Consider the following 17,306-nt stretch of genomic DNA (forward strand, 5'->3'; position numbering starts at 1 on the left):
ATTAATTCAGCGGGGAAAAAACCCCAACCAAACAAACAATCACTGATGAAAGGAGAGCACCGAGAAATGATGGGTTAGGGTGAGATTCATTATGTCCAATTGAATTCAGTGATAATTCCTTAATCTCACCAGTAAAAATCCAGCGGTTCTTCCTAAGTAAAAAATGACACAATTGAGTGTGAAGACTTAATTTGTGTAGGGTCTCTGACAACCAAAGAGGGAAATAGACAGAGTAATTGTTTGTTAAGAAGCTATTCTGAACATTGTAACATAAATTCTAAATATTTACGTGAGGAATGTTCCCTTTGAGTAACTAAATATTTATGTATTTTTATGTTATTTTGCCATTAGGTGGACGATTTGGATATTACTAATCTTTTAAATAATTGATGTGATTAAATATCACAGCATGTGCGTGCTCTAGTCTGCTACTTCTAAATCATGTTCTGATCACTCCTAATAGGGAATTCCTATAAATGAAAGGGAAATAAGCTGTTTACTGCTGGGCATATGGAGGTGATAACTCATCAAGTCATCTTAAAAATGCAGATCTCTTCAGGTAATTGCTTTTAAGACTGATTTATAAGGTTTTGTTTAATTTCTTCCAGTGCTTTTCTCTCATTTTTGTTATTGTTTTGCGTATGATCTGTGCTCTGTTTTTTAAATAGCAGTTTTGACTGTGAGGCCTTTGAGGATGAGCTCGAGTTTTACAAACTCTTCTGGTTTTATGGACACTGAAGTTTCTCTTAGAGAAGAAACACATAATAAATGAAGTATCTTGTTTCTGTCCTTGTTTTTTTTTGATGATGGAAATATCGAAGGGACTGTTGTGGGAGGAGTGTATTTGCTGGGCATTTTCCAGTGAAAAACCAGTGGGGCAGGTGTTTGCTTTCCTTTGACTCAATGCAACATTGAATGATCTTGATACGTGCACATTATCGCCAGTTATTCGAAGCAGGAATTGACTTTGAATGTCACATTTTTGTCCTCTAAAGCTACGAATACCTTGATCCAGCTCTTTTTAAGCACTATTTTGTTTTCAGTGTGATGTAGAGTGCTTGTTCAGGAGATTTCACGTGTGTAAACTGGAACAAGGTGCCTTTTTGCCTCTGATAACTACAGAAGGCACACGATGCTGGGAGATAAGTGCTGGTCTTGAATTCTTCTTTCTTTGCTTAACAGTGAACTGGGAACTTCTTGTTAGCCATGCCGACACCTGCAACTCTTTGCTGTTTTCTTTTGTAGGTACCCTGACTTCTGAGTGCGTTGCAAATACAGTAAGTCAAATATCCTATTTTAAAATTTTAATTTATTTCTGTTTTGGGATATGTTTCAAACTGATGATAAGAGTGGATGTTTCATGATTATTGTATTGTCTGCTTTGTTGCTTGTAAATTCACTTTATTTTTAAGATTTTAGGAACGTAGTGACATGTTAGGAGATGGAGTGCTTTATAATTGGAACTAGAAAATAAGATGTGAAATCTGTTGCCTTACATTTTTAAGGTCAACAGGTATGCATAATATGTTGGGTTTTTTCCTTTTTTTGCTAAACTACTCTTCCAGGGGCACTGATTAGCAGGACAATTAATTATGTGATAATTTAAAAGAAAGAAGATGGAATTTGTCTTGGAAATCAATTCAAATTAGAGGATTTTAATAAATATTTATACCACAAGAGGGTAATAACGCTGGTTATGTGATGAAAACATGTGTTAGTAATAAAATATCACCCGTCGGAAATACTGTTCTATCATGCCCTTGTTCTCTAGAGAGATGATTAGTTGAAAAAAGACTTTAATAAAATAAACTCTGAACAGAGAGGATGTTTTCCTGTGTGATACAGCACGCATTCTTTGAAAAGGCAGATCATTAAAAACGGTGCCAGGCATGAGGAACATCTGTTGTGTGAAAAAGTATATTTAGGAAAACCTAAATAATAATTAGCAATATAGAGGCTTTACATAGTTCTTTAACTCAGTCTCAAAATGCTTTACGAAGGAGAGGAGAACAGCTATGTCTATTAAACTGCATTTTCTAAAATAGAGCCACACAATATTTTCATCTGGCACGTAGGTTTGCGGTGCTTGTGCTGTGCCATTAATTTTCCGCGGGAGGAAATCTCTCCTAAGAAGTGAAATCTAAGCGGGGAAGCACCATCCTTCCCTCTTCAGGAGCTGAAACGCAATATTCCTTTGTGGAAATAACGATGAGGAGTGCCAAGCTGACAGCTGTGGCATGTGGGGCCATAGAACCTCCATTGACCAGGCGGCCGTGGTGGGATCTGACCCAGCTTTGTGGCAGCTTGTCCTAAGCTAAGCCCAGCGCCAGGGTTGTTGAGGTTTCTGTTCTGGCTTTGACACCTCTCAGGGAACGCTGGAGAAACCACTTGTGAGGAGACACCTGTTCACTTGGCATGGGAGTGAGCCACTGATTCGTTCCTCATGGGGCCTTGAATAACCACGGGGCTTCTCAGCACCGACAGGTTGAACCGGAGCTGGTGGCCACGGCGTAGGATGTGCTGGATGATGTGACGGTCCCATCAGCTGCTCTTGACGTTGTAAAATCCTATTGGAAGTTTTCAGCAACCCTGATAGAGGATGGACAGCAGGATTGCACCAGGGTAAGGGCAGATGGGTGTCGCAAAAGATAACGATTTCAGGTATAACAATTGCATCCATCTAGAGGAGACAGATATACAGATATGCCCTTTTCTGGAAAAAAGGGCAGATATCATTGATTCAACCAATAAATTACAGCCACAAAATGAGCTGGTTGCCTAAGTATGAAATGCAGAACCTCTGGCTGTGGGCTTACAGTGGTTGTATGGTAGCAGATAGAGCCGCTGAACAATGTGTCAAACCCTTTTTCCTGCTTAAGTCCCTTTCAGATGAGATGGAGATTTTCTTTCTTCTAATTTGTGTGGATGTGGGTCTCTTTAAAAAACAAACAACAGGTTAGAGAAACAGCTCTCAGGAATGGCATAGCTGATCTTGCTTCAGGGTAGCTGGTAAGTCTTTTGGGTCCCTTGCATCCTTTTTCCTATAGCTGGAGGTGGCCCAAGTAACTTATATACATATATACAGCTCTCTTCAGCCTGCTGCATTTTTTTTCAGCAATATCTTTGCTAGTTGAAAGGAGTAGTCCCTTTAAACTCAGCACCTTTTGAAGTCTGTAGGTATGAAAAGACACTCATTGTTTGGTGCACCACTGCAAAAATTCCTTCTTAATCCTGATTCTGTGTACTCATCCCTTGGTTGGGCCGTCCTGTGAGGAGGAATTTGAGTTGATTCACATTCCTTCATAAATACACATAGTAATACATCAGACTTTCTGTCCTTTAAAGCAATCTGATCAGTTCTGACACTTTCCAACTCCATTTAAAAAAAAAATCCCTCTAGTAGTTAAGAACACCCATTAGTGTGAACAAACTCCTGAAACCCTTAAAGTATTTGCTTTGCCATTTGACTGTTTACAGAGACTGGTGCTTTGCTCCTGATACACAGTCAATAAAAGGGAATAGACTGTTTTTTTAAATTGTAATGTAAATGTATTTGTGTTGTCCTTGTAGAAGGCAACACATTGACTCTCACAAGGTTACCCCAATCAGGACAAATTCGACAAGAAAGTGGTACTGTAAGAGAATACCGACAATAGTTTGGTATGGCATTTAGTTTAATGCAGAGTTTTGGAAATCAGGGAAGCAGTTCTGACACAGTGCTGTTGGTTGTGCATTGTCTAAGTTGTTCCATCTACAGCTGATCCTCCATGGTTTTGTCCTCACAACCCCATTTGTCCAGGTCCAGTTGCTGAAGTCCAGGCTCAGTCCAGGTATTATTTAATCATCCATAAAAGTTCCTTGTTTTCTTCTTGTACTGGGTCCTAGAGTTTGTACTTGTTCTAACAGGGACTTGGCATCAATGGGGATGTCAAGGTATTACTGCACCTTTTCCCTGATTTTAAAGGAAAAAGAATGTAAAATTCCCAGAGCTTTATGTCTCTGAATCAGGCTTTGATTTCTTTTTAGATGGAAAGTGTGGTTTCTGGGCAAAGGAGCTTGCTAGTTGAGTAAGCTCAAAAGGATCTCAGCAGTTCCAGTAATTACTCATTTCATCAATCCTTCTATATTTAAAGTGAGCTAAACCCAGTTCTTTCCTATAGTGTCTACTTCAAATAATGCTGCTTTACATTTGGAGAGCCAAATAAGGAAATAGAACATAATCTTCCAGGAGAGTTTCTTTCCCTTTTAGTTCGTGTAGCTCAGAGAATTGCTGCAACAAGAGCCCTTCTTTCTATAAAACCTGTTTAACATATTCAACTAAACAAACTATCTCCTAAAGAAAGCCTGAGCGGTGTTTTTTTTTTGTGTGTGTGCCTTGCTCTAGCGTTGGCTCTTGAGGACATTTCTGCATTTGTCGATGTACTAAATGAGTGATGCATTTTGGGCAGCTCCTGTGTTCTGATTTTTGTTGTGCTTTTTTTTTTTTCCCCTCTCCCTCCCCTTCTTCCCCTTTTAATTCATCTAGGAAACAAAAAAAAAAGCTTCTCCAGTGTTTTTTTTCCTGCAAAGACCATTCTTAAGAGCTCGTTGGACAGCGCGGGGCTCTTGAAGTGATAGCTAATTGGTGAAAGAAAGGCCCCGATTGTCTTGAGGGAGCTGGAAAGTGCTGCGTGTGCTGCTGAAAAGGGACTAGGGAGAAGGTGCCTGGTTTCGCCGAGCAGCTGCTGCTGGAGATGTTTGGAGATTACATCAGCATTGGAAAAAAGGGGCAAAAAAAAAAGAGTCCAACTTCACAGAGACGGAGTTTATGGAGTTTTCCCCCCCCCCCGCTTCCAAAGTTCTTCTGACAATACTGTCATTGTCGATATAAGAGTTGTTAATTCTTTATGAATAGCACATGGGGCCTCTTGACTAAATAGTACGTTACATGTCCCAAATCTGTCAGCTGGACTCTTCTCTCACATGCTAGTGAGATCACTTTGATTGGAATGTTACAGGAATTGCTGGGCTGGCCGTGCAGAACTGAATGCTGCATTATATAATTAGATCTCCCAGAGTATTTTTTTCGCATTACCTCATTATTCTAGCTTAAATATGGAATCAGCCCTTTTGATGGGTTTGCTGGTTGTAATTATATTAATACGATTCATTTTGTGGTCCTGTCTTAGTGCTTATATAGATTATAAACTGTCCCGAAGGTTTCCTGATGCAATAAAAGAGGACTAAGAGACTTCAAAAGGCTTGTTCGGATTTAAATTGACAATGGGGAGAACTGGATAAGGTAAATGGAGCTAGGGCAGATTTTACCTTGGGATCTGATGAGAGAGAAATGACCTGTTGAGGTTGCAACTGAGTGAAGATTCTTCAGAAAGCCTCATGTTGACAGAATGGGGAAAAAAACAATGACAACTGATTGAGTTGATGACTTCCTATCAAACTTGGGGTATGAATTTGATGCTGGAAACAGACTTGTGGACTTTTGCCAATTGAATGATCTGGACAAGCTGGAAGGAATCCTATTGTTGGGTAGTCCAAACCTGCCCGTGGCCCAGTCTTGATGTGTGAAATGGGACAGCCTGCTGCCCGCTGGACTGACTGCTGGTCTGTATGTGAAGATCTCAGCTGCCTGGATGCAACAAGTGACCATGTCCCAGTGAAGCTGAAGATCCCCGGCCCAGCTCAGCATCCATGTGCTGTGCTCTGGACTCGTGGGAGTGGATTTTTTTACCTGATTGGCTCATTCGTTACCAAATTCCTTGTGATTCCTCCTGATCAGTTGGATGTGGAACTGACTGAATTATTTTAACTGCTTTGCATGGAGTTTGGACTCCAAAACCCTGCAAAATACCTTCTGTTCTAGCCTTTGATAAGGAACTTATTAGGACACCAAAGGACATCAGGGTCATAGTGACATAGAATTTTTTGGTTAACTCGTCTTGCAAAAGAACATAATGGGTTCCAAGTGAACTATCTGCTTTCAAATGAAAATCATACTAAGTCAAACATCCAAAAATCTTACTGCTTGTACAACTCAATTTAACATCTACTTTTAAGAACTCGTTTTTTCTACAAAAACCAACAGCATTCCCATAAAGACTTTCTGGCCCATTCATGACTTGCACACTCCTACAGGTTTGTCTTCTTAGTAACTGTTAATCAGCCCTTATCACTTTGTCTTTTGAAGCCATGAGAGGTGGTATGTGGTGGAGCAGGGTAAATGTCAGGTCAATTGATTTCAGCCTCAGATTTTATTTGTGGTGGATGACCAATCTACAAAATAGTCTACAATGCCTAAGCATGCATGCCATTGACTTGAGATCTAGCCAGATGACAATAAATTAAATGTGGATGCAACTAACTTCCTTGTTCAGTTCTGTCGTTCTTAACTTTAATGGTGGTTCTTAATTTTAGTGATGATTCTGACCTGTTTTTTGTTTCCCAACCCCAGCAGACCGCGAAGGGAAAGTGAAATGTCTGCTTGATGTGCAGACGTACTTTTGATAATAAGTAAATGGAAAAATAGACACAGCAAACCATTTTTTTTCTTTGAATTACTCATTGCTATTCTTAGCTGTTGAATACAAAGCAAAGCTTGCAGAAAAGTTGATAGTACCTTTAGGAAAAAAATCTTCTAATCCTTTATTTCAACTATATGTAAATCATATTTGACTGTCGTCTTCATATAATTTGTTTAAAAATGTAGATGTAATGAGAAATGGTACAAGTGAAATTGTAGGTTAACTCCTTTAACATTTGCAGATATGAGGAATGGTCTGTCCGTGGGCTGGTTCTTTTGGTATTTGTCTATTTTAATAATTCGATTTGGATCCTAAGTTAGTTATATGAATTTCACACTGATTGTAAAATGTCCTGGCCAATGCATGATGTATGGATGCAGAACTGTTACTGTGATAGTGTAACTGTATGTTTCATACATTCATAGGATTATGCCTTGTTTTGGTTTTAGCCAGCAACTTAAACAAAAGTATAGGAGTCAGTGCATAAGTACTATTCCTTATTTTGTGACGACATTAGGAAGGTTATAGTAACTTTCTGTGTTTGAATTTCCTCTTCCATAAGACTGGATTCATAATGAAGTTCTGCCTTACAGGTGATATTAAGATCCATTTATAAATGTTATAGAGAGTCTATGAACTTTGTCTATGCACACTCGGCAGTTACGTACATACAGGTATGTGTGTGGATGTGTGTACAGGCATGTGTGTGCACCTATATTTTCATATAGGAATGTTAATATTTGAACATGATAGCAGCCTTTCCCACTTTAAGCTGCTCAATCTTGTGTAGTTCTGAAAGAAAAATGATGAATTTAGCTCCTTAAGTAACTGAAATTGCAAAATGACATTTACATTGATGTGTTAGGACTGTGTTAATTTGTGGTGACCAGTATAACCAATTTTATATAAAGATATATATTCATTTATATTTATTTATATATTTATTTATTCATACCTATTTTTATATTTATTTATTTTCCCCTACAGGCCTCAAAATATTTCTGAGCTTTAAAAGCTGAATTGATTGTAAATATCCTGTCATCTGCAAATGTAATTTCTGTCCAACATCTTGTAAGGTGCAAAAAGTTGGCATTATGGACTGTTTATGGTATGGAGGACTAAGTACAGATAAGCTCATGGTCTGAGCATGTGATTATATTAATTGATTAGAATAATATGACTCTTTTTTTTTTTCAGTGCCATCCACTTAAACAATTACTGTCAAACCACGTAAACCAAACTGCAGTAAGACTCCCTTAAATGGACCTGGCATTGCAACAGGTGGTCTAATTACTTTAGGTAGGTCCATTACAGCCAATTTCAGAGTATAGAAGCTGAAGACACAAGTCAGGCTACAATTATGTTTTCTCTCGCAGAAGCAATCTGAGCAGCTGGGGGCCCAGTGGCTTTTTTGCCAACTGTTTACAATGAGCTGACACATCATAAAATGAGGCTCAGGGAAAATCTTGTAAGCAGCATATACGATATGGAAAAGTATTGTTAGCATCTCTCCATCGGGATTCACGTAGGCATCAAATCGCTGGACAAGTAAATGGCAGGAATCTTGGCTCAGTTATGTTAAGAGGAACCCAGAGTTCGGCCATAAAATGCAGTTGGTTTATGCTTGGTTGTCACCAAAGCGGGTGAGCTTGTAGAGTGGCCCTTTGACTCTCAGTGCATCAGGGCTAGGAACAGCACCTATTGCTAAGGCTGCCGGGCAGTTCCAGTCCTAAAGCCCTATTTTGAGCTGCTCACAACTTTGTCAAAGTAGCTTTTCAAAGTAAATTTTTCCATGTTGCATTGGGTGTCTGCCTCAGGCTGAATTCTCTTCAGCAATTTTCAGGCAGAGCAGTTTAACATCTTCCAAAAACAAGACTAGAGAAAAAGACATTGTTTACCCACGTTAAAATATTATTGGCAATAGTTTGCTCTGAAAAGATGATGTCCCATTCTGGGAGATGATTTTCTTCTTCCCTGTCAGGGATATATAACTCTTGTTCACATGGAGGAAATTACCTAACTGCCTACTTCAAATTCAAGGAGGACAAGACCAAATCTTATGTGGAGAGGTGAGGATAAGGGAGTAGGCAGGGAAAAAAAAGGAATTATAATGAGTTTTTAGGTAGAGAGGGAAAGTGGGCAATGCATAGTTGATGATAGGTGAGCTGGATGGCACCATGTAGTAAGGCTGGTGCCATGAATGAGCGACAGAGATGAAGAAGGTGGACAGGAGCCACCGGGTTGTGGTGACAGCCAAGGACTGTTCAGGCCAAGGGACTGGGACAGAGAAATAACGGGACATCAGGATAAGAAACAAATGTGTAGCAGGGAGACCTGGCAAGATGGAGGGAATGATACTGAAATGAGAACAGCCAGTGAGGACATGGATACTGGATATTTAGGAGGGCAGTGAAGCTGGTGAGGAGTCTTATGAGAAGTCACCATCCATGGAGGTGTTTAAGAGATGTATAGATGAGGTTCTTAGGGACATGGTTTTTACGAGAGTTAGGTTATGGTTGGACTCCAATGATCTTGAGGGTCTCTTCCAAACAAAATTTTTCTATGATTCTAGATAGGGGCTGAAAGCAAAACCTTCATGGAAGTGGATAAGTGGTTGACTAAACACCAAGCTGAGGCAGGAGAGAGACTGGATGAAATTAGAATAATTTGGACCAACAGACAGGACAAAAGCGGAGTTTGAAATGCATGACAAGGCTGAAGTTGGGAGGCTAAGGCTTATTGAGCAAAGTGATTTCACCTGGGACAAGAACTCCAGGGAATAAAATGTCTGCTGGACCTCTTTCATTTTTAAAATGTTGGTGTGAGTCCTGGGACTCAGGCTTCATTGTTTTTTGCCTATGAGCAAATCTCTGTGAAACTTAACTGTCAAAAATTCTTCCATCCATCTACAACTCATCCTCCAGCATAAAGTGCTCTGGATCTGTACCCTCTGCTTTTGTAGGTGAAACACAGAAGTGCCAGCGGAGCATTGTGTCCTGAGCATCTACAGGGTGTGATGAATTTGAGCTCTGAGACTAAGACAGTGAAATTTACATGTAACTTTTGTTCTGCTCCCAGCGTATTATGATACAGTCTTAAACTGTGCTTTTCCACAGGTTCTTTTGCTGAATTATTGCACAGTATGAAATACTCTGGGATTGAAGTTTGCGCGAACAAGGCTTTCAATGTTCCAGAAATGGAAAGATGGAGTATGAAAGACAGAGCTTTATGAAGACTGAAGTTTTGAGTGCAGTGATGAGGAAATTAGTTCTGTCTTTGCCTGTCATTAAGTTCTAAATGAAAACACTTAGCAGTTTGTTTTCTTTGCTTTTTGGCTGCTTACCTGGAGATCCTGGGTCTAATTTGCCTCTGTGCCAAGCACTAGCGGCTGCAGATTGTCAGTTTAACAAATAAACTAGTACCAGTTTAACAAATAAACTGATACACTGAGAATTCAAATTCTGAGAATCTGAATTGGGACATCTGAAATAAATAGATACAAAAAGAGTATGTCTTCTGTGCTTTGGTTTCTTATTGCCAAATGAGATAACGTGTATATAACAAATGTTAATCAACATCTGCAAAACACATAAACATTAAAGGACATTCAGGAGGAAATTAATTATTCTTGCACAAGGGATCAAGCACTGATGATGAAGAAAACATGACAACTCATTAAGCAAGCACTATCCATCCTGTCTGTTGAATATGGGTGGAATACCTTGGAAAAAAATAATCTACATGGCAAATGAGTGTAACAAAATGGAGGGGAAATAGCTTTTCCTCCTGAGATGAATGGCCTGCTTTGTCTGGTACCACTTAGTTTCTAGATCTAGTTCAAGCTTGAGTGTGTGATAGATGTGGAGCTTCCAGCACTGAGATGGAAGTGCTCTGGGTGTAAGCAAAAGAAATAAAAAAGGAAAATTTGATGTAGAATAGAAATATCCATAGCATTCAGGGAAGTTTTGAGGTTTGCATGTTGGTCTTAGATCCCTAGACTGCATATCAGTAATACATGCCGAAATCCCAGGCCCAGGTGAGTTTGGAGCCCAGGTCCCATATTTAAAGTAGTGCTTGAACTTAGGACTGGCCTATGTGACTTAAGAGACCGTTTTCCTGACTGCCTCCCCTTTGAGAACTGGCAGCCTGAATTAAAACTCTTCGTCAGAATTTCTTACTGATACTCATGAGGTGGATAGTCTCTCTTTTCTTCCTTTAAGAAAATTTGTTTATTTGCCACTAGGTTATAAAAAAAATTCCCCAAATAATTACTACTGTTTTCTAGACTTCCTTATGTGCTAATAATTCTCCGAGTTCCCCACGTGCTTGTATTAAGACAAGTTCATGGAAGAAGGATTCATCAAGGGCTATCAAATGCAGGGCATCCTTGTGCTACAGAATGTTGAAATCTGAAGAGGATATTGAAGAAGTATAAATGTGTGCTTGCTCTATTCTTAGTCTCTTCTTAGACATCTACTGTTGATCGTGGTGGGACATGGTGCAGAGTTAACTGCTTCTGCAGGGTTCTTCTTTACAGGTCCAGGACACTCTGCCTTTGCATCTGAAAAATATGAATCTGTCCTTTACGTTATTTAGAACTGGTCAGTGGGACAAATGCTTATAGAGGGCTGGAAGAAGCCCCAGCAAAACAGTGAGTACCGAAAGGATGAAGAGGAAGATGGCAGTGAGGATTATGAGCTACCTGAGGACATGTGACTTTAAATTAACCCTTTCTATACCAATCCCAGAGCAGGTACTTCCAGCTGCACACCTCTGCGCCTCTGGTAGTTGATGAGATATCTGATTTTATGTCTGCGCTTGCTGGCTCTTTCTTTAGACATGCTTTCTTTGGCATGCATCTCAGACCGAATATAGCGACTTCCAGGTTTTTAATCCTTGCAAAATGTCTCCCACCACGCCTACATTTAAAAGGGCGCAGGATCCAGTTTGCTAATTTGTTCCTAGGCAGTTAAACTACTTTACGTGAGCTACATATCATAGAATAGGTTTAATATACTATTTTAAGCATATGTGAATAGTGTTGTGTAGGGGGACATATCTTTATCTGTCTCTAATTGGAGGTCGTCCTTTGTGTAACCCTGTAACGTTTTAGACTATTCTGGGAAACCCCATGGCCCAAGTACTATGGAATGTAGTTAGGAAAAACAGTGTTTTCTCAAATATTTCAGATGTGGAATATTTATTTTGTAGCCAGAGAAACTTGTTTTGTTGCCAAGCAACTGACCATGAGTAGGATCTGCTGCCAACTGTACTTGAAAAAGGAAAAAGAGCCTTCTTACCTCTCCTCAGTCTGCATGTGAGCATTTACAGGGCAGTGAAGAGAAATTTAAATGTAAAGTCTGTGTGACAGGATTCCTTGCTAGAAGCCTCAGGTCAGTTAGGTCTTTTCCATCTGCCTTCCAATTGGTCATATATAATTGACAGAAGAAGCCATGACTGAAAATATTGGTGTGGGAAATCCAGTCACTTTCGAAAGTTTTCCGTTTTGAATTCTGCTCCATCAGAGCCCAAGGTAATGGAGTTTTATTGTTTGCTCTTTGCTGGCCTTCTGGGCCAAAGGCACGACCTTAGAACCAACTTGGAATTCTGCTCAGACTATTTTATTGACTTGATAGGCAGGCACTTAGGCAGGCATCCAGATCTTCAAATACTGTTTCTTTCAGATTTCAAGTACTCAATCTGGTTTTCAGAGCTAAAGATGCTCAACTTGCACTCAATGGATGAAGGTTAAAATGGGACATATATGCTTGTAGCAATGTGGTTTTAACCATTTCAGCACAAGCAAACACTCCCTACTGCACAAATCCGCTAAACGAAAAGTAGCTACTTGGGGAGTTGTCTGTTTGTAAGGCAACCTGTCCGATTTACTGGATTTAGCTTGAAAAAACAGTCATTCTGGATTAAGCTTGATGAATTGAGATTCATTCCTTGCAATGGGTATGCCTGCAATGAATGCTTCCATCTTTGCTTCCAGTCTTCGGCCTCTATCAACTGTAATAATGGCAAAGAATATTCATTAAATGCTCTTTTAAAATATAATGGTTGGACTCGATGGTCTTAAAGGTCTTTTCCAATCAAAATGATCCTATAAATGGCCTGTTCAGCCACATGTGGACGCAGTACAAAGTGCTACTCACATTAACATTGCTTGATAGAAGAATCGGGCTTGTAGCTCCGTCTTATGGAGAAGTAGGTCAAGAAATTGTACAAAGATGCAAGACAGAGCTGTGAAATTGGGGGTATAGGAGTAGTCTCAGTGATATTTCAGATATGATCTATAAGTAATGTTTCTCATAGCATGAATCTTTGGGGGTTTCTCAAAGTTGTCCAGTTATTTATCTGTGTTTCCACTGTGCATTAGTTTATCTGTTTCTTGTGTGTATAGTGCACTTCCATGCTTCACTGCCTGCTTTGGAGATGATGCTTGGGTTTCTTCTGGGAGAGGTCAGATGCCAAATTCTTTGTTTCAAGCACAAAAGGAGCTTGGCCATCATGCTGCTGTTCAGCCTCCTAAAGCTTCTTCTCCAACCTTGGCTCTTCTTTCCATTTTGTCCTTCTAATTCAGAATAATGCCTGTCAGTTGACCTCGTTTAGCAGTCAAGGCTCCACATGGTGGCATCACCTGTTCTGCGGCTTCATCTTCAGCTGCTGGTGGAGTTTGTGTGTGCACATGGTAGTTTGGGTAACTTCTGTGATCATGGATGATTTTAAAATTCTGATGTTATGTGCGGCATTTTCATAGCTCGTGTGAATTACTTGGAACGTTCAAGTAGTGGATTACTTCAAAAAAATGCTATTTCAAATTTATTTTGAATCATATAAAGATGATCATCATTCTTCAGTAAGACAGCAAAAGATTTGCTGAATGTGAAAATAAAGGTGCTTATCACGTTTCTGATGCGTTTGGGGGAATTTATCTCTCCCAAATTTTACTCATGTTTTTCTCTAGCTAAGAGTATGTGTAACGTCTGTGCTGATGAGTTTGGGATTTTTATTAACATAGTTTCATTTGAGAAAATTTTTGAGGTTTTGGGCCGGATTCCAAAAGTGCAGAGTTATTCAAAGTGTAGTTCTTCACCATAAAAACAGCTAAACTTACTTTTGGTGTAAAATAGTGCATGAGTATTGGTGATGAATTCAGTTTCTGTTATATAAGTGTTACTGTAGTATTATCAACAAGAAGATAAGTTCAGCAGTATATAATGACTCTGTATAACCTTTTGGTATGATTATATGTACAAATACATATTTACCATTTACAGGCTGTGGCACAGGTTGGACAGCCCATGATAATATTTATTTCTATTACTTCAAAACATTTTTTGAAGATCAGTGTTGGGAGCTCTGAGATTTCTCTTAAACACAATTATGATCGTTGCCAGAACTGCTGATGTGATTCAGACTGGTGATCCTCTATGCCGAGCCATGCATTTAATAGTATTCCTATTTTAATACCTCGAGCTCTGAAAACATGAGATCCTGTTGTATGAGTTGCTGTGATGCTGAAGTTTAGAGCCTCCAAAGAGTACTACAAAGGAGTCAGTGTTTCTCTGCTCTTTGCTAATGATTTGCATGAATTTTATATTATCTTTTCCAGTGGCCTTTCACAGGACTCATCTGGGTAATTAGCGAGAGAGGTAGAAAATAAAGCAATGCCTTCCTTTCCTTCGAGCTTTGCCATTCTGTGGCAGCAAAGCTCAGGACCAGCAGCTCTACGTGCAGGAAACAAGTTGTGTCTTTGCAAATCAAACCGGGAGGTAAGTGATTGGGGCAGCGAGTTGCGTTTTGAAATGACGCATAAAAACGTGAGAGCTTTTGTCTCTGGACACCAGAGGCTTTCAAAAAAGAGGAGACTAATTTGTCAAATGCAAAAGGTAGAAAAGGTCTGATAAATATTTTTTTTTTTGAGGGAAAAATGTATTTAATCCCAACATGAAATTTAAGTTTAAAACAAGCGGGACAACTCTGCCTCGGGGCTCCAGAGTGGTTAATGCTCCTTTACGCAGCCACCTAGCATCTGGCAGACCAAGTCCAAATCTCTGCTCTGTCTTGCTAAAATGTGAGATTGACATTTTCCCATGTGAATCTTATGAATTTTTAGCTATGCTAAACTCTGTCTCTAGATAAAAGCGGGAAAGATGTTTTTATGTGGAGTAAAAGGATAATTTTTGTGGTTTTCTTTTAAATATTAACCTTTCTTTGGCAGAGCTGGGGTGCTGGTTCCTGCCAAGTTCTCCCTCAGCTGCATGGGAAGTGTATCTCCAGGAGATACCTCACAAGCTGGGATTAATGCTGTGCTCTAGTGCTGTGTATGGAAAGGGACGAACCTCCCTTCAACATTTTTTGTTTCCCTGTCTTCAGATTACACTGATGTCATTTAGAACAGAGCTGGAAATCCTGCCAGTTCTCATGCAAATAATAGCTCATTGCATTCCTTGTGGGAGCAAAATCGCTGAAAAATATGATCTTCTGAATTTGCATTTACTTCCTGATATTTACTTCCATCAGTGGAAATCATAATATAACACAGGCTGTACTTTAGGCAGTTACATGCACCAGAGATGAATAACCTCTCATAACAGTGTTGTGCTGCTGATGGTGGTGGAATTATTTCTGATCCAGAACAGGAAACAACGTACATGGGAGGGATGAGATATTCCTTTGTTGTATTCAAATTTTTATAGTACAGAGGATATAATTTCCCAGATTAAACCAAATATTGACATACCTATGGTTTGTACTAAATGTCAAAATTTTGGGTAAGCCATTTAGCATTTTGACCTCAATTGTTTGGGTATGTGAAGAATGTGAAGCTGTACGTGGTGTCTTATAATTAATAAACCTGTTTTCTCCATTTGTGTGCAAGTAAAAATTAAATGAATGCTAAAGAAAGTCTGATAGTTGGGTTTGTTGTTTTGTTTTTTTTTTTTTCACCACAGAAAGCAGCAAACATCTTAAAAATAATCTGCAGATTGTGGCTGCCTAAAGATCCAGCCTGGAAAATACTGTTCAGCTGACATCTTGAAGTCTTTCCTTTTTGTGTCACGTAGTTGTGTGGCAAGAGAACAGAGGCAATACTGTCTGATTTGGCTGTCCCATCATAAGCAAGAATAGCAGCTGATGAAAATATGATCCGGTTCAGTGTTTTGCCCAAATCCATGTGGTTGCATGTACTTTTTAACAGATAAGTTTGAATAAAAAGCACAACAGGTTTTGTAAAATAGGGAACTGCATACTCCCTCTTTTGGTCACAACAGCTATTGAAAATATTGCCAGCTGAAGTTTGTTTTCCCAGCTCTAATATGGGCACTACATAGTGACTGTGGGATATTATGTATTATTTTGTTTGAAAATCCTTTGTTTGGACTGTGGCTGCTCGGGAGGTCTTTGTTAGTCATCCTGGCCCTGGTTCTTGGCTATGCTGTAGTTAGTTTGCACTGGTCTACTGGATCTGTACCATGAAGGACTGTCTATTGGCAAAGCAATATTTTGCTGTCACCTTGCCTTATGAGTTCCTATCCTACATAGGACGCAAAGCTATAAACAAGGGAGTATGGTGTAAGCATCCCAATGATGCCTGAAAACTGCAACTGCACTTTATGCCACTGACAGCTGATGTAAAGAAGAACAACTCTGAAGATGCTCCGCTTTACACTCAGGTTTGACCTGGAGAATCACCAGTCTCATGGTCTGTAGAGCCCTGGTAGGGTGTTACTTGCTTTGGCTATGATCTTTTTAGGCTCTTTTCATACAGTTTCAATGCTGCCGAGAGCCTTGCTCTGGCGAGACTCATGTTTTCTGAGTGCTTGTACGTGTTGGATGCACATTGCTAGTGGCCGGGGCTGCAATGTGTATTCATATGAGCTACAGCTGGCAAGCACTCAGCTGGTAAATAGAAGGAATAGGATTCAAGGAGTAGAAATATGCTTTCACGCTTCTCATGGTTTGCAGGTATTACTAACCACATTTTACAACAAAATTTACTGGTGCACCTAATGCAAAAGCAATATTATTAAAATTATGTATCTACCAAAATGTTTCTTCAGGATTTGAAAGTACTGAAGTATTATTATTTTCTGTAAAATATAGCATTCGAAGATAGTGATAGTTCATTAATAGACATTTTAGTCACTTGTTCTGTCCCATTCTCACTTTTTCTGCCTGTGTTCTACTGAGTTGAAGAAATGGGCTATGCAGCCTTAACAGTCACCTGTGGAATAGTTAGAGCAAATTGTAATATTCCGAGGCTCCACTTTCTCAAGGTTTCCTGAAAGAGTCTCTGTTTGTCATTCAGCCTGCGGTGCCTGTATTGGGTTACACCAGGAATGTGGAAATCTAGATGGGAAAAATCAGGCTGCGAAAAGATCTCAGGCTTTGAAATTTTATGGACCACGCTTGTTAATGCACATTCCATATTTCAGGGTGTCTGACTGCCCTCGTTCCTTGTAAGGATGTGACGTACGTGGTAGAATATGTGTGCATTTTTTTCTTACAAGTGCTACTGAACTGATAAACAAGGATACAGACCTCCTTTTCCACAATAGCATTCCAGTAAAATCACAGTTTAAGAGTGGAATCTGTGTTTTTTCTATATACAATTAATTATAAAAGACTCATCTACAGGTTAGATCTTCACCTGCTGTAACTGAGGTTCATACTCATAAGAGGATTTACTTTCATCAGGACCTACATTTGCTAATTGTTAAGTGCAGCTAATAGGACTTTGATCAGATGTCTTGATTTGTGTGTGTATTAACTACAGCATAT

The 17,306-nt window shown here is 39.4% G+C and overlaps 2 protein-coding genes across 4 annotated transcripts in view; both read left to right on the forward strand.

Moving 5' to 3' along the window:
* Positions 1-2,626, forward strand: part of TPCN2 (two pore segment channel 2) — a 61,689-nt gene extending 59,063 nt beyond the window's left edge. The window contains exons 30-32 of one of the 3 annotated variants that reach the window (XR_010473151.1): positions 464-559; positions 1,246-1,277; positions 2,476-2,626. The gene's annotated coding sequence lies outside the window, so the exon portion shown is untranslated. Of the gene's footprint in view, positions 1-463; positions 560-1,245; positions 1,278-2,475 lie in introns of those variants that run through there. The other 2 variants (XR_010473150.1, XR_010473153.1) reach the window with 2 other exon arrangements.
* SMIM38 (small integral membrane protein 38) lies at positions 2,492-14,128 on the forward strand. The gene is made up of 5 exons (XM_065065532.1): positions 2,492-2,622; positions 4,526-6,132; positions 7,112-7,626; positions 7,716-7,817; positions 9,635-14,128. The coding sequence occupies exon 2, from the start codon at positions 5,095-5,097 to the stop codon at positions 5,224-5,226; it is 132 nt and encodes a 43-aa protein (XP_064921604.1). The 5' UTR covers positions 2,492-2,622; positions 4,526-5,094; the 3' UTR covers positions 5,227-6,132; positions 7,112-7,626; positions 7,716-7,817; positions 9,635-14,128.
* Positions 14,129-17,306: the final 3,178 nt, after the last annotated feature.

Source organism: Columba livia, chromosome 5 (assembly GCF_036013475.1).
Source record: "Columba livia isolate bColLiv1 breed racing homer chromosome 5, bColLiv1.pat.W.v2, whole genome shotgun sequence".
NCBI classification, from domain to species: Eukaryota; Metazoa; Chordata; class Aves; order Columbiformes; family Columbidae; genus Columba; species Columba livia.